The 22,593-nt window shown below is 41.7% G+C and overlaps 1 protein-coding gene across 10 annotated transcripts in view; it reads left to right on the top strand.

Annotated features, from left to right (window-relative positions):
• Positions 1-2,894: 2,894 nt before the first annotated feature.
• The window catches only part of CRYBG3 (crystallin beta-gamma domain containing 3), a 94,769-nt gene continuing 75,070 nt past the window's right edge, over positions 2,895-22,593 (top strand). For 4 of the 10 annotated variants that reach the window (XR_015704412.1, XR_015704413.1, XM_087755833.1 and 1 more), the window contains exons 1-2: positions 2,897-3,132; positions 18,080-18,158. Coding sequence is in view for 6 of the 10 variants with exons in the window: in XM_087755833.1 (XP_087611959.1) it covers positions 3,008-3,132; positions 18,080-18,158 (204 nt within the window). In the remaining 4 variants the exon portion in view is untranslated. Of the gene's footprint in view, positions 3,133-18,079; positions 18,159-22,593 lie in introns of all 10 variants that reach the window. The other 6 variants (XR_015704415.1, XM_087755835.1, XM_087755836.1 and 3 more) reach the window with 4 other exon arrangements.

Consider the following 22,593-nt stretch of genomic DNA (forward strand, 5'->3'; position numbering starts at 1 on the left):
TGCTGCTGTTAATGCTGACAGCTGTGTTAATATGCGAGGCCACCTGCCACATGGTAGATACTGCATCTTTGGGTAAAAGCCTAACTTTTCTCCCTTTGTGGAAGGTGTAGATGGCTGAAACTGGCTTCCTTGTTGGCAACTCTGCTGGCAGTTCACATTTTATTATTTTAAATGTGTCAACGTTATTTACTGTTAAGTCATGTGGTACTCAATTACTCCAGGGTACGCAAAAAGAAAGGGATTATCTAACCTCGGCCATGTTCATCTTTTGTATTGAAATAGTTTTACTACTTTGAGAAGAATTTACGTGCCTCTGGTAGAACGGCCATGTGGTACATTTCTGTATTTTCTGCTTTTAGATGCAGTGAAGAAAGGAGAAACAGATTTGAGCACAAAATGTTACTGTTTGGCATTAGCATTTCTGATTAGGTTGGCTCTTTGTTCTTGGCCAAGCACAGCCCTGGTAATGCTTCGTGCCGCACTGTGGTGCCCCTCCAGGCACCTCGCTGGTGGAGTGTGGACAGATTTTGGATGCAGCTAGGTGTTTCGACTGCCTCCGTCTCTGTGTTCAACCCACTCACAGTATTATACTTAACTACATTCTGAGGTGGTTATGAGGATTAATGAATGCTTAAACCCTTCGAAGATACTGGATGCTTTATAAATGCTAATTATTTTATTCAGGTTTGCTACAGCTTAGGGATTAGACCTTACTTAAGCAATAGGTAGGGAAGCTGTGAGATGTATGTGGCAAAGAAGAATTAAAAGTAATAAACAGTCACCGAGAGCCTAAGCCTCCCTGCAGCCTGTTTGTGCAGTCCCATTTAATTGCTTTTAATAAATTGCCACTTTTCTAATTTGATTTTGGAGCCTTAATTACCTTTATTTTGAATGTCAGAGGGAGTGTCTCCTCTGTAATGTTCCACAGGGGCTGCTGTTACATTCTGTAGTTTTAACCCTGATTGCCACTTCCCTGCGAATGGTCAACTATGTGTAGGTACTCTTAAAATGTGGTTTCTTTTTTCTCTGTACTGTTCTGGAATGAAACATTTTGTATTTTTGTGCTAGGTTTGGGGTATCTGTTTCACTGAGAGAGTTGTCTTGTCTGGACACTGAAAAATAGGCAGGACCTTGTTGTGTAGTCAGTGCTGGTCCCCTGAATAAGGTTTGTGACTGGTAATTATACCATGTGAAAGCTACTTTTTGTAACCTGTGAAACAACCAGCTAGTCCCAACTCAGACTGGTAAAGATCTAAGTACATGTCCAATATCCACCTGTGTCTCCGTTTTGAAAATCCACATGAAAGCTGTGTGAGGCCTGGACAATATGAGGGGGAGCTGTCTGTGTGCTTCTGAAATATTTTGCTCATAGCATAGGCAGTGGAAAGTACACAAAAAAGTATTCAGTAGTTTATTTCCAGGCTGTTTTATTGCTGCTGCTTTGCAGATGGGCCTAGAGTACCAGCTTCATATCCACCCCAAGTCGCAGCCAGAGCAGGCTGATAGTGTGACACAGTGGTGAAGAAGACGGGCAAAGAGGCCTTGGGTATAGAGGGGGTGAATGGAGGTGAACGAATGGAGAAGGATCTTACAGAAAAAAAAATGAGCACTGGCACAGGTTGTCCAGAGAGACTGTGGAGTCTCCATCCTTGAAGATATGCAAAAGACATGGCCCTGGGCAGCCTGCTCCAGGAGGCCCTTTGCGAGCAGGGGGGTTGGACCAGGTGACCTTGCAAGGTCCCTTACAACCTCAGCCACTCTGTGGTTCTGTGAGATGGCACGATGCAAAAAGGAGCTGATAAAAAGCTGCGAGGTGTAGGCAGTCACAAGGAACAGCAGAGACGCTCATCAAGATGAGAAAGAACAATGTGTGGTTCTCTGTTTAAAATCCTAACGTCAAGGTTAGTCAACTTTAGCAGTAATTCACACACAGAGCATCATTAAGGTTTTGTGCATCACTGCTATCTATAAAACAAGGATAATATTTGTCACTGGGTTGTTGCAATGGCCAGGTCATGTCTGTTGGTAGGGGTAGTTTGATGTTAACTCTGAGGCCATAGTCCTCAGAGGCTGAAAAATGAAGGATTTAGTATTAACAAAAACCTCCTTTCTAGGAAGAAATCTCTTCGAAAGGCAGGAAAACCTAAACCTGCTTCCTTCAAGTCACTTGTCACCAGCAAGGATGGCCTGAACTTGTTCCAAAGTGACGGAGGGAGGGGAGTGGTGAAACAGCCACGCTGCTGCTGCTGCGTACCTGTATTTGATGCAGATGTTTTACTGTGCTGGCGTAACGGGCATATAGGTTACGTGGCAGCCAGACAGCGTGAAGCTAGTTACTGCCTTTGCCTTGACAAACACGGGTAGTATCTCAAAGCTGCCACAAGTTAAAAAACGTAGGCTCGTGTTGGTGTTTGCAGTCAGTCAGGAGGAGTTTAAATTCTGAAGGCTGTCTGTCCTTAGAGTTAACTTTCACTTCTTTGTTTACGCTGATTATGCCACATGAACTTGAGAAAACAACCCAAAAGCCACCTGAACACCGCTCCTCGGGAGGAGGTGGCAGGCAGATGCGGTGGTACCTCCCCCTGCTGCCGTCGCTGTCCTCCCGCCACCCTGCGCTCTCCGGGGCGGAGGCCGCCTCCCCGCGCCTCCGCCGGCGGCGGAGCCAGCCCTCGGCCCGCCTGCGGAAAGGAAGGGCGCTGCCGGGGCCCGCACAGGGCTGCAACACCTTCTCCTGCCCCAGCCTCCCCCCGTGCCGCCGCGCCGCGCCGGAGCCGGCCTCCCGCTTTCGTCCTGCCCGCTCCTCGCACCCGCACCCTCCTTCCCGCCACCCGCCAACACCGGCCCGAGCGCCGCCGGCGGGAAGGGGCGGGCGGCGGCGGAGCGGCGGCTCCGCCCCGGGGGCGGAGGGAGGTGTTTGCCGCCGCTGCCTCCCGCCGCCGCGGGGACTCGGTGCCGGGCGGCTGCTGGCGGCGCCTCGCGTCCCGGACCGGACCGGACAGCGGCGGCGATGTCCGGCGGGGGCAGCCGGCGGCGGGCCGGCCCCTCCTGGCACAGCACCTTCTCCCGCTTCTTCGTCAGGAGCCCCCCCGGCGAGGGGGCGGCGGCGCCGGGGCGGCCGGCGGGCGCGAACAGGTACGTGGGGGACGGAACCGGACCGGTCGGGCGCCCGCTGCCGTCCACTGCCCCGTCCCACCTGCCCCCGGCCGGGGAGCGTCGCCAGCCGGCGGGGCGGGGGACGCGGGACCGTGCCGGCAGCCCCGGTCGGTGTTGCGACACCAGCGGTCGAGGGAGGGAGGGAGGGAGGAGGGAGAAGAAACGGGTGCGCTGGGTGCGCTCGCTGCGCGGGGGGCCTGCCCGGAGGTGCCGGGGCCGGGGTTTTGTTGGGAGGTGAGCGCCGGCGTCCTGCACCCCGCTTTCCCCGGCCCCGCCAAGCTCAGCCGAACTCGGTCGAGTGATGGAGTCCTGCCTGAAAGAGGCGTTTGCTGTAAATAGCCGGGCGGCGGGACTTCTTCTGTGCCCTGGTCAGGGTGGTGCGGGTCGGCGGTGGGGCTGGCTCGGCCGCTTGTTCCTCAGGTTGCAGCCCCTTCCGTGGAAACTGAAAGCGGGGCAGAGCGCAGGGGTCTGTGAGGGGTGTTTGTGTGTTGGGGTTTCTTTCTTTTCACTTTCCACACTCACAGTTTTCTTTTGGACTGGTGCAAATCAGATGTTAACACGATATAAATATTACTGATGTGTTTAAGTCTCAATGCAAAATTTGTGGTTTATGGAAACGTGGTTATTAATAAATATGTTTTTAGTGTAGGGAGACTTTACAGGATGAAGAGGTTCGGAAACTTCTTGTGTATTTGTTCCTCTTCCTTTTTTCTTTTTTCTCTTTTCTTTTTTTTTTTCCCTGGTGGCTGATTTCTATGTGTACGTAGGAAAGAAGCACAGATAAAGTTTCCTTCTGTTTCTCATGCAGCCTTATTATTGGCCCTAGTTAATTAGGGTATTTTTGTGGTGAAAAGGTGCCAGCTGGCCAGGCCTTATTTCCTCAGGTGTAGTACTTATTTTTTGCTTTTAACGTGTTGGTTTTAATCTTTGAGTCATACTGCATGGGCTTGTGTTTAAACCGGCAGATAAGTAAGTACAGTTTAATCAGATAGATAGTGGGTATCACAGTAGTTCTTTCAGTGAAAAACTTTAGGATCTTGCTCTGCATATTCTCAGCAATCATGAAAAATAGCAGAGTGCGTTGCTATCTTACAGTGACCATCTTGAACGGTCTCGTAAATGCACCATGAAGATTTTTAACTTCGGGGGTTTTGTTTTACTGTAAGCATTGGATGCATCAGTACATCCCCACGGATCCACCGGCTTTTCATTAGCATGAAACATTGCTTTTTATTTCCTGAAAATAAAAACAAAAAATCAGGAGCAAGGCTCCTGAATCAAGCGTATCTTTACAGTTGCTGGAGTAGTGTGGCTTTTATGTCTGGCAGGGGTGGTTAAGATACAGGAGGAGGAAAAGGCTTGGATCTGGCTGAGGACCTGAAGAAGCAATAGAAGAGGTTTCATCGGACTCCTCCTTGCCAGCTCTCTACAGCTGTGGTTCAGCATAAACAAAAAAGCATAGCGGTCGCCTTGGTGAGGAAGAAGGTGATGCTGGTTCAGTGGTTTGCGCACTAAATAGCTTATTGGTAGGTAGCACTCATGGTCGACCTGCTCCACTTAACTTGGGGCTGGAGTCTATTATCTTTATCTAAATCACAGTTTCATTTCCTGCAGCCAAGAGCCTTTCCTGTATTAGGAAGCCGGGATAGTCCGCGTAGATATGAAAAGGCTCGGGCCTCTTGGCCTTGTTCTTGAACTCCTCACGCGGTTAGCTGGAGGGTGGTTGTAGCCGTGATTCCTCTCTGGAGTGGAAGCAAGCAAAAGCCCTCCCACTCTGAGGAGTCCAATTTGGTATGTTAAGGAGCTTTTTTTGTTGCGTTGGGTTGCAGCGTGGCACGTTAGTCAGGAATGCTGACGTTCTTGTATTTGGTTTCCACTGGCAGCTTTCTTCACAGATTAGCGTAATTGCATACATTAAATAGCGCTGGGTTGGGATGAGTGCCGCAGGTTTGCTCTCGACATGTTTATTTAGTGAGCTTGGCGGTGTAGAAAAATGGATCGCCAAACAAAGCGTGTGTGTGGGGAGGGGGAACCAAAGCTGCTTTGTATGTTTATTGTTAAGGTGTGGAGTGCGTGAGGCGAGTTGGGGAATACGTCTTTTGGGAAGTGTTATTAGAAACATATACACCAGGATGGTTAATTTCCCGTTCAAACTACCAGTATGATACATATTGGAACCAGATCAAATTTGAAATATATAGAAAGAAACTTTTGTATGGAGATACTTTACCTACTGTTGGGTTTCAAGAAAGCAGAATACCTAAGTACAAAGGGGGTAGGAGAGGGAGCAGTATGTTATGCACGGCCAAATACACTCCCAGTGTACCTGCATTGACCTCTAGAGACCCGCACCATGTTTAATGCCTGTGCAGAACACGACACTTTCCTAAATTTTAAAAACATGCCGAAATGAGCCTGCGTGTGTCCAAAAGTCATTCTCCATCTGCTCCTGCGAGTTAGGCAACGGGGGCTGGATGGAAGCCCCCAGCTTTCCTTCCCCCCAGCCCCATAGCTGCCCCTCAGCTCGGTGGGGTATGGAGCTCTCGCCTACTCTTGCTCCAGGCACTGTGTTCAGACTTAGCTTTAAAAAACCAAAACCCAAAACGCAAGCCTACTGTGGCCCTGGTTTAAAATAGGAGGAAAGAGAGGGGGGAATTACACTGTTTGTTAATCAGTGTCTTAGACTCTTCTGAGAACCTCATTTGATGAAGAGCTTATGTTAATAACTTTCCCTTACAGCAATTTGTAGCTCTGATGAACATGAGAATTGCTGGAGGCTTGCTTGCTTGTGGAAAAAATAACCCGTGCAGATTAGTTGCAAGTTTTGTGGCGGCAAAAAGCACAGCACATGCGTTAAGGGCTTATTTGGCTTTTACATAAAATGTAGACAAATGTGAGGTATCTCCCACCGAGTACTTGCCTGCATAAGTGTGTTCTTCAGATTTGGGGCTGCTTTGAATGAGGGCTTCCGTGCTTTTTATCCCAGTTCTTTATCATTAACTTCCATCAAAGGCAGTAATTACACTCTACTTGGCTATTTGCGATTTTCAATAATACAAAATTGATTATTTGTTAGCGCAGTGTTTGTCCTCAAGCAGTCTAAATCCCCAGGGTGAAAAAATCCCATTGAATTTTCACTATTCTAATAGAGTCTGGTTTTTTTTTCTTTTTTTTTTTTTTTTAAAAATACATGTTTCTTTAGTCCATCTGGATGAAGATACAGCTCTTACAGTGTAAGTCAATCCACTGTGGATTCTTCAGAAATATGCAGCTTCTGTGGCTGAGCAATTGTTGTGTTGCAAATAAATGTGACCTTTCAGGTCATGTTAGAAGCTGCCAAGGAGGTGTGACACTTTTCACTGATCACTTTAACCCAGAGCTACCACCAAAGTCTCCTGTAAACTAGGGATGTATTTTATTAGTTATTCTGTATATCGTTTAGCAGGTTCATTTCAGGTTTATCCTTTCTCTCCAAGTGCTGTTGATTGGTCGGTCAAATAACTACCAGTGCAAGTGGGCCTTTGTTGGGTTTGTCCAGATATTTTGCATCACTGAAGTGTACCAGAGTCATCAAACAGGGAAGAGCAACCTTTTATATGGTTTTAGAAGGAGCTTTTTTTTTTTTCCAGCCAAGATTATTGTTCCGTTCATCCATTAGTTTCTAACGAAGAGCCTTCAGAGATGGAAGAACTTTGTTTATTCTGCCTGAGGAGAGATTAGAGAGTCTCTTTCTTCCTCTGGGACTGCCAGTCATTGTTCCTGTTTACAAAGAACATGTATTTTTGTAGTTATAAAAACTGTGCATTTGGGGACCTCTGGGAATTGATTGAAAGGGGAGTAATACATTTCAAACTTATTTCTGCTGAAGTTACTACCTCCTGGTTGGTTTTGATTCAGATACCATTAGCATCTTTGAAGAAATCCATTGTTTGCTGGAAAAATCAGTCTCTGCTTTCTAATACAGAAACTTTTTCTTTCAAAAGGCAGAGCAGGATTTTTCTGTGGTGTTGTTGTTAAAATTTAACTCATTTGTCAGTGTACGTCAGGGATGACAGATTGTGGAACCAGCAAGGGGAATACTCCGACCATATAGAAGAATTCAAGGTAGACTTACCTAAGAAAGACGTATTATGAAAATTTTCTGTTCGTTTGTTAATTTGTTTTTTTTGTTTGTTTCTTTTTGCTTCCTAGGTTTTTCTATTATGAGTTTTATTGCAGGATAATTCAAAATAGTAGCAAAGGCCCTGATTCAGCAGGGTACCAAAGTGGTTGCCTATAATTAAATAGGTAAATAGTTCTGTGTACTGTAGTGGGACTAGTTGTTTGATTAGAATTAGGCGCATACCTAGATGTCTCATGGGGCTGAGACCAGAAGGAGCAAGCCCAGCAGCTGGCTGTGTATGTGTGAGACATTTCCTAAAGGAAATGTTACTAGAGTATTAATTATAATAGTAACACTCCTTGGAAGAAACAAAGAGATGTATTTTTTTTCCCCACTATTTTAAATGTTAACAGCATTGTCTCCTTTCCAGTCATTGGCATAAGTGCTATAGTTAATAGAAAAATATTTCCAGAACAGCTACAAGTCTATGGTTTTAAGGAACGGTTTTGCAAAGATGAAAACTCCTCAGTCTTCTCCTCTGGTGAACAAAAGGCTCATAGGTAGAAAAAAAGCAAAATTCAGAAACATGTTGCTGTGGGCATTGTATCTCTGATTATTGAAGCTTCTTAAAAGGATGGAAACTCAACTACTCCTTTTATTTTCTGAGGGGTTTTTGGATTTCATACATAGTATATACTATTACACTTCCAGACAGTAGCACAGCACTCTGTTGCCTAGGCTTTCCAGGAGATATTAATACCTCTATTTTTCTGGTATTTTAATTTACATTTCTAAAATAATTTTTATAGATTCTAACTGCTTTTACAGTATCACCTTTGAAGACTTTTAAGATCAGAAACGTGGGTTTCCTTAGTCATTTCACTTTCTCATGTCAATTTTGCGACATGAAATATAATCTCTAATTGTGTTGTGTTAATGTGATTTCATGACTTGCCATATTTTGAAATAGAGTTTTCTGAATGTCCCAGTGTTTCTTAAATGGCTAAAATATTTTACTGAAGGCAGTATATCTGCTTAAGCAGTTTGGAGGTCTTGGGGCCTAAGTGTATGAACACTGTATGGATCTGTGCTTCACCTATGGACAGTGTTGCATAGGGAAAAATGTAGGAGGAAGTATTTCTTGGGAGCATATGAGGAGCAAACACAAAAAGAATTGCGGTGACAACAGACCAACAGACTTTTTTTTAAATCATCAATTAAATCCTACTAATTTAGCCATCAAATTTATCTTGGTTGAACGGAAAATGCATGCTTTCGACACAAAAGAAGGAACCTTGATAGTGACTGGAAAGTGTCTGTAGGATACTTCCCAATGTGTATTTTGTGAGTAAAAAATGGGAGAATTGGAGAAGTATTTTCTTGTTTTGAACTGGTAGCCTTGTGTGCCTCTACCAAGAGTTTTCCGCTCCAGCCTGACTAGAAGAGCTCGCTGCATTTTACTGGTGACACCAGTCTCTCTTGCTTGTTTTTTCATGGGTGCTTCTTCTTAATGACATCTTTTAAAAATTATGTTATGCTCTGTTTATCAGGAGGACAGCAGTTGCTGCTGCTTTAAAGCTTTCCTGGATTATTATTTTTTAATATCTCCTATTTTCATGTGATTTGTAAGTACTATCGTTGATCCCCAACCCTGCAAACATGCCATTTGAAAACAGTTGTGTAATGGGCTGTCTATTCTCTATTAATTCAATAAATAGTTTATAAATCTCTTTCTGATATTATACCAAGTTTATGTGCTAGTGGCCAGTAACATATTTCTTTCATAAGAATGTTGGAAACTCTATCTAACCAATCAGACTGGCGAATATGGAGCAGATTTTACATTAATGTTGGTTACTATGCTTGACATATGCTGGAAGAAAAACCTTGATGTAATCTGGTATAATCCCCCTGCCCAATATCAAAGTAGGCTCTACTCAAAAACATTTATATTTCTTTTCGCTAGCCTTTGTACGGCTGTTCAATTCCCTCACATGTAAAACCGATTAACTTATTCAGCAAGGGTGATCATGGGCCATCATACTTATTTCATTTAGTTCTAGCCTTTAAACTTAAAGGTACATGTTCAGTGTAAAGACATGGTTTTAAGTTCTTGCATTTTTCATGTCAATTTTCATTGTAAAATGTGGCATATCTGTGATTTTATAACATCTTTATTTTCCGTGATATTTTTAGTTGCATTTTGAAAGAGAATTTAAAAAATCTCATTGTTTTATACTAACACACTCTGTGTCACTCACATAGTCTATGTGACGCAACGCTGCTAATGCCGAACACGAAGCTGACCAAGCTTTGCTACACAAGCGAAGAACAGTATGTAAATAAGCAGCATAAACAGGTCGGAGAGGAAAAATTGTTTCAGTGAAAACAATCTAAATTGCTTAATGCTGTCTGTAATCAAACCAGTTTCGAAGTGGGATAGTTTAATTGAATAGAATACATTTTGTGCTATTACAACACTTAAACTAATCAGCTGAGTGTAACACTTGTTTTGCCTAAGTCCCTGCTGCCTCCACCTCCTGGCTCCATTTTTTCCTTCCTTACCTTTCTCTGCTTTCTGTTCCTTTTCCTCCACTTCTCTTCTTCTTTGTTTTAAATGAAATAGCAGCTTTGCTTTCCTTTGACCCTCTAATTTCAAACTCACTGACTTGTTTTTATAATTTCCATTCATCTTAATGTCTTTACTGCTCCTCCCCTATGTGTGTGGCCTAAGCTTAAGCACAGAAGTAGGAGCCAGAAACTTCACATTCAAATTTCTGTGCAAACACTCCCTCTCTCTTTAAGACAAGCCCCAACAGCCTTGCCAGAGACTAGGGGCAGATTTTGTCACTGCTACTGCCATTTGGTTTCCCAGGAACAGTGTTAGCCTCGGGAATCTTGCTGAGAAGTTGGCCAAAATTTTTCATTTTGAAGCTTTTCAAAAAGGGCAATATTCTGTTGGGGGGGGGAGGGGAACAGAGGAAAGAGCTCTTTATTCGTTACTATTTTCTGTTACAATGCTGGCATCTTTATTTTCTGTTAAAATACTAAAGTATTTTAACTGTCATTTGATGCAGAAGGCAGTTTTTAGGATCTTCATTGATTTCCTCACATCTTGTTGCCATTGAGCTTTACAGTAACATTTTCCTTTTGATTCATTTAACAAATGTTTAGTGCACCCTTGCTCATGTCATCCAACATACATGCCAAAAGTTTGACTCTTAAAAAATTGACTTCTCTTCATAGATCAGGTTCTGATAGTTCCCCTGGCTGTACAGTGCACAAATGGCTTCACAAGTGTGACGTTAGTATCTGGAGTAAAGTGTTGGTATTTCACTTCTAAGTCTATTGTATTTGGTTGGATTAAAGGCGAAGGATTGAAAAGTTGATTTACCAAGGCTTCTGGGTGACCTGGGAAGTTAAGAAACGCGATGTTGATCCTAACATCACTGGAGGATGGGAATTGTCAGACTCAGTTTTGTTCATGAGGTTACAGCTTCAGTTGACAAACTGCTGAAATGGTATTCTTAGACTCTTTAAGGCATCTGACTTTGTGCTGATGCTCCAATTAAAATATTTGCAAGCGCAATGGCAGTGGGCTAAAAATTGACATATGGAAGGATATAAAAAGACCAGATGTGAAAAGTAATTTTCTACTTGATGTATTAGAAGAAAATGAAAAGGACGCATTTTTGAATCAGTTTATTTAATATCTTCACAAATAATTTGAAAGAGGACAAAACTGTAGCATGTGAAGTTTGCAGATGACTAGAGTGAAAAGTATGGGAATCACCAATGTAGATGACAACAGTAAAAGCAGACTAAGTTGCCATGGTTGACAGTCAGCTGAATATGAGCTGCCAAAGCAAAGTGGTGGCTCGGAGAGAAAATGGGATTCTCAGATGTTATAAATAACAAAGTACATGTATTCTGTGGATGAACTTTGGTTACTAGAGTACTGAGTCTAGTTGCAGTATCCACGATTTCATATGAAAAAGATGCTGACAACCTAAAAAGGGCTCTGAGAAATGCTCCGGAACAATTTGATGTCTGGAAAACCTCCCTCAGAATAAAATTAAGTAGCTCAATAGCATTTGGTTTGTCTAAGAGAAGGTTTTGAAATGACAGGGTTCCAGTTTGAGGAGTGACTCTGCCTCAATGTGTATAACTGCAAGGGAAATGAGAGTTAAGTGCTTCATGTCATAGTAGACCTGTGACTTGAAGAGGGTATTTGAACCCGAGGCCTTTGTAATCAGTCCCACATAGATGTAGGTCGATCCCGTAGCTGAGAGATGAGGCTTGACAAATCAGACTAGTAAGCCTAATTTTAAGTAGTGAATTTAGTAGCAGTGTACATGGAAAAGTCTTATTTGTAAATGTGGTAGATTTTCCATTGCTTGGTGGTTTTTAATCAAAGCTCGTATCTTTTGATCAGGTGTTAAAGGCTTGACACAGGTCTCCCTTGGTGAAATTTTGTAATCTAGATTATGCAGGAGGCCAGCTTCAGTCATCGTAAGGGTCTATATGGCAAGAAGGACAACTGGTATATATAGAAAATTATTACTCAAAAGGTCTGAGTTTTTAGCAGTCATCTTTTTAATTACTACTTGGAAGCTGAAACAGAGAAGAAACCAATGCTAGCTAACCTATGGCTCTTTGCAGATGTATAATAAAAGTTTCATAACTACTACTGGTCTGTGGATGTGGTTTGAGAATCCCTGTAATGTGCTGAAACTTTATGGAGATTTTGATCTTGCACATCTATATTTGATAGATGTATTAGACTCATGGTTTTCCACTCATTCACATTCTTCAGGGAGGCTCTTGCACAGATGGATTTTAAAGTACTAGGTGATGAGATCCTTGTTAGCAATCTCTCTGTTCCTCTTTTGGAATATCCTTCTGGAAGGTCACCACTGAACGCGGCATTGTGTTGGCACTACGTAAAATTGGAATGAAGTCTTGACATCAAAACCAAATGAGAGGTTACTTCCAAGAGAGTTTTGTTCAGAGAGAGATAAAAGGCAGGGGTCGGGAACTGGCGTTACACCCCAGAATGCTGCAATAAAGAAACTAGCAGGAAAGGAAACCTAACAATTACATTGGCCTAAGTGAGGACTGCAGCGGAGAGTGAATTGTATCAACAATCCCCAAAAATATATCGTCTTGTGGAAAACTACTTAGAAAGTATTGGGAAGAAGATGTCACAAGTGATGTCATGAAACCTGGATAGATAGATGTATGTATAGGTCAGGCTTCGTTTTTTAGTGTTGTATCACTAAAGCCAGATGTAGAAGCTTTTTTCCTCTTGACACCCTGGAGCATCTTTCAGGTTAGGCATTGCTTATTCTCTTACCATTATGAGTCATCACATTAAATGGCTAAATGGTTTCTGAGTTAATCTGAAGAGAAGACCAGTTAAAAATAAATAATGCTAGCCTAATGCAGTAGCAAAGAGGGTTGACTATTCAGGGAGTCATCTGTCCCTGAAGAGAGAGAAAGCGAGGTGGCAAAATGGTAGAGCACTCACCTGCCTGGTGACATCTGGACTGCACAACAAGTAAATGCTGGAGCTGCCGCATTGGAAGAGACTTTGCTTCAAAGCAGTGGGAGAAGGGGGGAGGGCTGACGTCCAGAAGTGCTGTTGCAGTGCTGTCTGAGTTGAGCTTTAGCCAGCTGTCCGTGTTTCCGTAGGTGACTGCCCATTAATTTCCCCCTTCCCAAACAGCAATCAGCAGCCTGTACCTTCTCCTTGTAAAGGGAACCTAAAATGTCACAGCAGTTACTTTCAGTTTGGGGAGCTTTGCGTCTGGTCAGTCTCATCAAAACTTGCATATTTGTGCTTTGTTGCACTTGCATACTGCCTGTAGCTTATTTTTTTCTTATCTGACACAACACATCCACAATCTGCTGCGTGCATAACATGGGTGGGGTAGATTAATAAAGGAAGAAGGGGATGGGCTTTTAATTTGCAAGTTCCGAGGGGTTGTTATGAAGGACGAGAATGGAGGAAGCAGACTTCTCGCGCCATGCAGAGATGCCGTGAGGGCCTTCTGAAGATGTGATTGTTTGTAATTGTCTTGTTCTGTTTTTAGATGCAGTTGGAAAAGATCTCGCCAACCGTGTACTTAAATTTGCTCCATTAAATTGATTTTTTTTTCTTGACTGTAATCCCTCATGTATATTAACTAACCTGAGTTTGAGTACTTCTGCTTTTATGTGTCTACTTGTTGTGTGAGCAACAAGGCAGAATGTGAACATTTGTCTCCGCCGTAAGAATCTCTAACCTCTCCTGCGTAAGTGCAATGATTAAAAACTTGGACCACAAATCTGCTTCTGATTCAGACACCACCTGTTCAAGTATTACAGAAAGGTCAAAACATTTTTCAGCAGCAGAGGAACAGAAAGCATTAGAAAATCACACAAAGAAAGGTTTGTGCAGGATCTTTTGTAACTTCAGTTTAATCTTGATTATTTAAAGAATAGGAGTGATGCTGATCAGGTTAGGCATGCTGACCAGACAATAGGGAAGAGCAGCAAGACAGCTGAGGAGAAGAGATCCCTCTACCTTCGCTGGAGATTAACCCATCCGTGTTGGTTGCACCAATATGTAAGAGAAAAGGGAATGCCTGGCAGAAATAGCAGCAGGAAGGCAGTACATTACGTATTTGAGAAGTAGTTGAGAGGCTTGGTTTCTAGTCTTAATTTTGACAGTCTTTATTACTCAGAGTGTTATTTAAAATTTGCATGCCTTTTTTTTTTTTTAAATTTATAAAATGAAAGTAATATCTGCCAAAATATGTAAACAAGTGGTTGTGACAATTTGTAAATGACTGCCTGCATAGTTAAGTCCATGGAAGCAAGTTGGCAAGGCAGAGGGGTTTTCTGTATTCCTAGGATTATGCTTTGCTCTTTTACTTCTTAAAAGTAAGTACAGAGTAGATTCAGAACTTGGGTTAGTAGAGTCCTATGGCTGGGTATATAATGTAACAACATTACATACATATAACAACATGCATACATATAATGTAACAACATTACAACATTACATTGTGAAGCATTGAGTTGAAGACTCATGAGATTCATCTTCCTAATCTAGTAAGTGCAAGGGCTGAAATGCTCTCTGAGAGCTGGCTGGCTGATCTAGCAAAGCCATGTGGGTGGTTAAGCACAAGCCTAACCTAGATGTGCTGAACGGGAGATAGCATGCTCAGTACCTGCCATGGCAAAGCACTCCAAAAATGCACTACTCCAGAAAAGCTTAAGGCAAGGATGAAACTCTTTGGAGACAAACTTTAATAATATGGATGTGGCCCAAATGGGGGTTGGCAATCCCTATTTCATGGTGAGCCTGTATACACTATCAGTCTGTTGTTTTCAGTTCTTAGTAAAAGCATAAGAATTTGGTGGTATAATACCATGTAGTTACCAGGTCAACATTTATAACTATTTAATAGCAGAGATTGTCCTGTAGAAAAAAAACCTACATAAACCCCTTTTGAATACAGTTCTTGGAAGTATAACATCTAGCCACTAATGACAGGATAGCATAGGCATATAAAAAAATTTAAGAATGGGCAATTTTTAGCATAAATACTAAATGTCTTGCATATTTCCCAATAATTAATTTTAATTGTGAATGCCATAGCTTAATAATTGTGTTCACTGCATCTCCGAATATAGGCTCATATGGACAACATGGGTTTGCGTTGCAACATAAGAATATGTGTGGCATAATTACATTAGCTTCACCATGTTGTTTTTTTGTTTTTTTTGTTTTTAAAAAGGAATGCAGGGTTGTGGGCCTATGAACTTCTTTATTTTATTTTCCTCTTCAAACAATATGTGGGGAAAATACTGTGCAGTGTTCCGAAATTTGTGATTAGTGATGGTTATGCAATTGATGCAATGATGAGAGGGGGTGAAAGCCCTAAAAATTTTAGGGGGTTGGTAGTGGGAAGTGATAAGCTGCATCATTTGAGCCCAATGAGCAGTAACCAGCCTGTTTTCCAGTCCCAAGTACTGAGTGTGGCACCAGCTACTGTGTCTGTGGTGTTTAGGCTGTCGAAGGTAATCGTGACCCTTTGGGAAAAACAAAACAATTTTATCCTAAACAATCCAAGAGGCCTGTTTCCAGCAAAGCCAGCTTTTGTGCTGTAAACTTCATTCATTCAGTGTGAGTCATTTGGTTTCAGTCAAAGATCTTTAAAGCTGGGCCCTGGCTAAGGGTAGAAGAGGTTCACAAAAAGTAGCGTCAGTGGTGAAGTGAGCTGCAGTGGTGCATGCTTGCTTGTTCCTGCCCGTTGAGTGGCATTCATTGCCCCTTCATTTGTGCTGGTACAAATCACTGTGCTGTAAACCTGATCATGGGCTGAATTTTTCCTGATGGAAACTTCTCCTCCCCCCCTTGATTTTACCCACGACCATGGCCCTACTAAGAGCCCTGCATGGCTGAGTTAGGGGTGGGAAGAGATAGCTGAGGTTGAGAAGGAAGGCGTGGACATTTCTAAAGCTGGTTCTGCTGACAAAGTCAGCATGTTGAGGAACTACACCCTAAAGCAAAAGGTTCAGGAATGTAGAAACACTAGAATATAAACCATGAAAGGGTGTGGGGAATTGCTTCCAGGTTTAGGTTTATTTTATGCTGGAAAGTAAAGTTTTAATTTTTTTTTTTTTTTTTACTTGTTGATTTTAAGATGCTTATCTGCTGAATTGCTTTCTTTCTGTTTTGGTATGTACACTATGGAATTTCATAGCGATCTGTCCAAGCCTGGCTAGCTAGAAGAAAGTAATACAGGCATGTATTTCAAATACAAACAAGAAGTAGGAAAGTGAAAAAAGTTTTGGGAAAAAACATGATGTGAAGGGAAGAATATGAGCAAAACAAAGTGATAAAAGAATAGGACTGTGGTGATCTGTGCTGGCAATACTTAACGAAAGCAAGGATCTCATTTGTGGTCTGCAGACCAGTTCCATAAAGAGTGATATCCTGAAGCCAGGAAGAATGTCTGGTGGAGATCAACCTCATTATTCCACTCTTAAGTACAGGGAATTCCTGTTCATGTCAAGTGTATCACCATCAGGAAAAGCTACAGAGATCTGAGAAGGGTGGTTTAAAAAAAAACAAACAAACTAGGAGGGAGAAAATAGGTTATGTACTGAGGAGCACTTTTATTAGTGTGCCAGATTGCCCAGAAGTGATTGTGACATCTCCTTCATGAAAAACATTAATAGCGGAAGAAATTAGTAGGATAGAATATTAATTCATCTGCTCTGTCTTACAAGGAGGCAAAGAACAGCCAAGACTTTCTGTCTGATGCTCTCCCTGAAAAAGCATCTTTGTGTTTATGAATGCATTATGAAAGATTACCTGAGGTGATCTGAAAGTACATGGTTTTCAACTTGAAGAGGATCTATAAAAGAGAGGAAGGAGCTTTTCTTTTGATGTATCTGAAATGATCTGAAAGATGTTGAAAAGCTTAATTGCAAGAGAGTTCTGTTCTCATTTTTGTTCAGGGAATGTTGTCTCTGAGCAGCTGAGAGGGAAACTAACATTCAGTCAGACTGACTTTTGTATTTTGGGTGTATATCAACGTATATTTAACTTGGATGCCTAATCCACGATAGGAAGAAAACCTTTCTTTTCAGAAGTCTTACTGAGACATGCTTACCTGTGGTTAACAGTCAGTAGCGGTAGCAGTACCAGTACATCTAAATCCTTTCTCCAAATCCTGGCAGAATTTCACCAAAATGCAAATAATTATTTTTTTATTTTTACTTAAACAGCTTTCAATTCATCTCTTCATACAAATTCAGAAATAAGGGCTTGTGCATTTGTCAGTAGCAAAGCTAAATTTCTAAAATTGATGAAGAAGGATTTTCGAAGTCATTATGACTTCATTGCAGTATTGAGCATTTCTCACATGATATATTGGTACGAGGTTATTTTTCTTCAGCTTGTGATACATGATGCATGGGGTGATGTCTGTCATTCACATCCTCTAATGTTTTCCTTGATACGTTTTTCCTTGTAAGTTGCATGTAGCATAAAGGTTTTGTTTAAAATGTTCTCTGATGGATTGTGTTTAAGGATTGTTTTAAGAAAGCGGAGGGAGGCAGAATGGTTCCCTTCATTCCAAAGATGGGCTCTAAATAAAATATTGGCGAAGCTAAATTGGCAATAAGGACATAGACGACTTTGGACTTCTGACTTTTAAGATGGAACAGCAGGTGTTGCCTTGGTAATAACAACATGCCTATTGTCCCCTTTCTAAAATTTCTTCTGAATTTGCCTGCAAACCCCCATTAGGTATGTTCAGTGAAGATCTGTTAAATATGGTAGCTGTGATTTGTGATGATTTCATCTGCCCCGAGTACGTTCCACTCGATCACAGTCCTCAGTATATGCACTGGGGGTGCCTTCTAGCTGCCAGGTGTGCCACATAGTGCTATGGCAACGTATGCTGCTGTCGTAGATGATTGATCAACTATAGTATCATTTTTCCAGCAGAAAATAATACATATGCACAAAAAGCTTGGGTTTTTTTCAGCTGGAAGAGCTGAAATGCTGTGTGCTATTTCTGAATGCTTGAGTTTGAAAACCTCTGTATGAGGTGAAACAGGCATTTTGCTTTCATCTTCGGCTTTTTGGGTCATGGTTTTTTCAGTTGCAATATGTGCAGAATATGGGCTGTGGTTTGGAAAATATGGTCTTCTGTCCTTTTAAGTTAACGCTCTCTTGTGTTTTGAATGATACTGCGTTGGCTCTCAGGTAGACTTGAATAATGGCAGTCCTCAGTGTTACAAAATATCTTTGTTTTTCAGTTCTGAAAACAAAGGGAGTGAAGCCATAAATTTAAAGAGCAACCAAAAGGAAAGCACAACTCTGCCTGCACTTTTGAAGGTATGATCTTTCTTTACTCATATTCAATTGAGCTAAAGCCTGCCACCGCTGCTTGTGACTACTTGCTAGTGTTCTGATGTTGGGTGTATTCCTGCACTATGATGTAACACCTGGTTGCTATATTCGGGGTTAGGGTCCATTATGCCAGCGTACTAATACGCATTCATAGGACAGAAAAACTGTCTGTGCTTCCCATTCTTAAAACGAAATTCACATCTTTACTTACACTAAAGGAGTCTAATGCTAATTCTACGTGCAGTTAGCCGGTGAAGAAGGAAGCTGGTATTTTTATCAAACAATGGTTTCAGGCATTCCTCTAAAGCACCACTTCTATATAATTTATGAATATCTAACCAGCAAGTGTTTGCCTGCCTGAAGGTCTGCTGGTTGCCAACCAAAGCACTGTAAGATCTTTCTGCTGAAATTCGTATGCATGTTGGCTGTTCTTCACTGGTGTTAGCCATGTTAATCATGCTTGTCTTGTCCTGTAAGCATTTTACTGCAAAAAAAGGACATGCTTCTCTGTGATCAGGGCTTTCTCCTATGTCACTTGACACAAAGTGGTGGTTGCCTATAAAGTTGTGTTTAGATTTAGTCAAATATCATAAATAATTATGTACAGGACAGGGCCTGGTGATAACAGCCATCTTTGCTGCTGTCACATCATGCCCTGCACAGCGCCATTTTAGTGATTCATTCACTAAGAACTTTTGCTTGGTTTTTTTTGTTCCTTTTCCTAGTCGTTTTAGTTTAACGCAGATACTACTGTGGCTGCTTCCCCAAAAGGGCCTTGACTAGTCTGCCAGATTTATTTGAGGATGCAATAGGCTTCTTAACACACTGAATCTGAGATTTCTATCCTGTGTTGCATTTATTGAGCACTAACGGTGTACAGAGAAGGAAGCGGTCTCCTTCCTGTACGGCCTGCAGTCTCTGTGTAGTTGCATCTTCAGTATCTAGGGTCCATTTGTTTGGGCTTTGCCGAAGGTGAAGAGACATTGCAGTTGCCTCTAGAAAGACATGGTTTAGTCCAACAGGGTTATTAGCTCAAGAACAGTTCCATGTTGAATGTAGTTTATTTATATCAAGGTGGGAAACAACACGGTGATATTTGTTCAGGAGTGCTGTGGATTCAAGCCAGCTCCTTCAGTTCCGAGCTCCTGGAAAATGCCACTGAATGCCTTCCTGTTACCCTAAAGCATGGACTATTGATGTTATGCCTTGAAATGCAGGCAGAAAGGATTCTGATAAACCAGAGGAGATTCTACTATAATGGAACCATATTTCCTGCATTTTAAAAAAAAAAACTTATTTTTCTATGTTAGTTCAGTGAAAAACTCTAAAACATATTTTCCTTTTGAAGAAGGTTTTGACTGAGGAAGGGGAATCATTTAGCATACATGCGCAGGACTTCCAACACCAGGAGCTGCTTAAAAGGAAGTATGAAGAGGGCTAGGTCTCAAGGAACAAGCAGGATGCATAGGTGGAGCAAAGGGCGCATAGCAGGTTTCAGTTACCTAAGAGTGTTTCTTTCTTGCCAAAAGCCCAAATTCAGAATCTTTCCTGCTGAATGTAAATTTGTTGCAGTAAAGTCTTCTACTCAGAACTTGTGTTTTTGTAATACTGTACTAAAAGTCAGTGCCAATATTGATGCTGTAAAGTTTTGTCCCAAATATCTGATCTGTTTTCTTTGTCTTGCCATAACTTTTTATTTAATTATATTGTCTTTGACCTATGTTTAGAAGTCTAAAGTGTTGCAGTGTACATTACATTATCTTTGAAATAATACCTGCTGTTTGTATAGGCTTTATAAGAAAGGTGTGGTTTTCACATTACTAGAATGTGCTGGCTGTTCAACTGTACTGCGAGCTTCCTGTCTAACTTACTTCCCTCTTTCTTAAGCTGACCAAAAATCTTCTGATACGCTTGAACAGTTTCATATGCATAGTAATGAGTACTTTTAGCACTATAATTTTATATCTTGTGTGCACTGAAATTACAACTAGATCGTAAAAACTGATGCAGAGGAGGTGGAGAAAGTATTTATTTTCTACTGCTGCTGCCCCCCTTTTTTGTGAAGAAAATATTTTTCTTTTTTTTTTTCCAACCACTGCTCCCTGCAACACACACTTGCATTTTGATAACACCACACTGTCCGGTGTCTGACATTGGCCAAAATAAGCGATGTTGTGCAGAGATCGCTAAAATGCAGCTGAACAGTTGGAGAGAACTGAGACTGTCTCATTTGAAAGGGATAATGTATGGTATTGAAAGACGTTCCAGTTTTAGTCATCAAGGTTACTCTGGGCTGAAAAAAAAAATCATGTTTTGTTGTTACAGAAAGTGTACTTTGTGAGGAATGTCTAATTCTATATACCTACACAGATCGGGTTTAGGCATGTTTGTATACCTGTCCGTGTCTCTGAACCATGCTTCTACCTAGTCATTTCAGGTGGTTGGTGACTAGAAGTTGAAACCATATTGTGTCTGTCACCAAGTTAATGAGCTATCTTGTTTCTGATAGACTTACATGTAGACTTACATGCTGTGATTTTGTATATTCATTGTCTGTCTCTGCAGGAGGCCAGGGGCAAAATAGCGGGGGGGGGTCTCTTAAGTCTCTGATTTAGCAGCAAAGGTCGGACATCTAAATTATAGCTGACTGGGTGAGTGGAACTGGGAAACGTGCTGAGCTACAGTAGCTCTTTGGCTCTTCTAAGCACTTCCGTTACCAGTTCTGTACTTTAGCCCTGCTATTTTTTTCCCTGTGATGAAATATTTAGCTCATAGAGGGAGGAAAAGGTATTTTAATACTCACCTTATGAAAATATGAAACCTAATCTTTCTGTGCCAAGATGATTGTATCAATCATCATTTGATGACTTTCAAGAAAATATTACTGAAATATATTTGCCATGTCTACTAATTCATTGACAGAAAGTATACCACCACCCACCACTATTTATTTACAGATTTTGTTTTGCTTCTGTTTCTTTGAATTAGAGCTGTAAACAGTGCTCTTTCTGAGTAAACGCTCCATTTGAGCGATAGGATTGTTGAACAGATGGTTGTGTGGATGTAAACAGTTCTTGAACTTCATGTTCAGTGTTCTAAGTATCTGCATTACATAGTGTCCAGTACATGGTAGTATATCATTAACCTCACTTTTAGCGCTACAGGGACTTTGTTTTTAAAAGGAATATTGCAACAGTGCTTCCTGCAGAAGTATATTTCACATACTTCTGCTTTTGGTAATGGCCTCCCTTAAAACAGAAGTTTACAACTGGGACATAGGTATTAGTTGGATTGTGTGGAACAGCTACCAAACAAGCTAACACCACTACTGTAGCGAGCCACGTGCTGGAGAATGTTGTGTTAGTACAGTTTTCACACAACACTCTTGTTGGACGTGCTTGTGCTGCAAGTCTAACCTGGCTCCTACCCATATTACCGTACTGTAGTAGTAGCAGCAGTGATAAGTGCTAGGGTTAGTTTCAGTAGTAGTGAATGGCTTACGTCCCAGGCTTGCCCTGTCTGAGGTTTTCATCCAACTGAAGGCTTTGCCGTGACACTGTAGGCAAATTCACTTGCCTGCCGATCGTCCCCAGATATCCTTTCTGTAGCGGTGCATGGAGGAAATAGCACATTCTCCCATAACTGATTAGGAAGGAATTCTTAAGCATCTCGGCACAGGAACTACTGTGTGATCTCTGTCAGGCAAATGCAAAAGCTTGTAAAAGTAGGGACAAATACGATACACCAAATGTATAATTTAGACTTCAGTCTAAAGCATTAAATATTTTATAATTTGGCCCATAGGCTCAAGCCTGGGTGCTAGTCACCTGGATTAACCAGAGGCAGTCTCAACCTTCACAGAAAACACAGGGGCAGAAAGTACTGCAAAGATTATCTAGTCCACTCCTCTGCCCCAAGGTGAGATCTCTGTATCTATGTCATACCTGATAGAAGTTTGTCTAACTTGTTCTCGAAGACCTCCAGGGATGGAGATCTTTAAGATCTCTGCAACTTCACCAGACAACTGTTGCACCGATTTCATAAACCTTATAATTAGAAAGTCTTTCTCTTAACATCGCATCTAGAGCTTCCTTGCTACAAATTAAACCTGTTGCTAATTGTCCTCTGACAAGTACTCCTGTATACTGTGAACATGAAGAAGAGATTATTCTGTAGCCCTGCTTTCTCACATGAATTTGATTTCAAGGTAACATAAAGATGGCTGTATTTAAATGGTAGACATAGTATTAAAATTTGATGGCAAGGACTGCAATTATGTGATAAGATGGAGCCAGATTCTTCTTGGAGTTTCAACAAATAGGACAAGAGGCAATGGGTGCAAGTTGGAACATGGGAAACTCCAGTAACCTATAAGAATTTTTTTCTTTTTTTTTTTTCTTTTTCCCCCTTTACCGCAAGA

This window comes from Nipponia nippon, unplaced genomic scaffold (assembly GCF_047370975.1).
Source record: "Nipponia nippon isolate SJK-2023a ecotype South Korea unplaced genomic scaffold, ASM4737097v1 scaffold_2, whole genome shotgun sequence".
NCBI classification, from domain to species: domain Eukaryota; kingdom Metazoa; phylum Chordata; class Aves; order Pelecaniformes; family Threskiornithidae; genus Nipponia; species Nipponia nippon.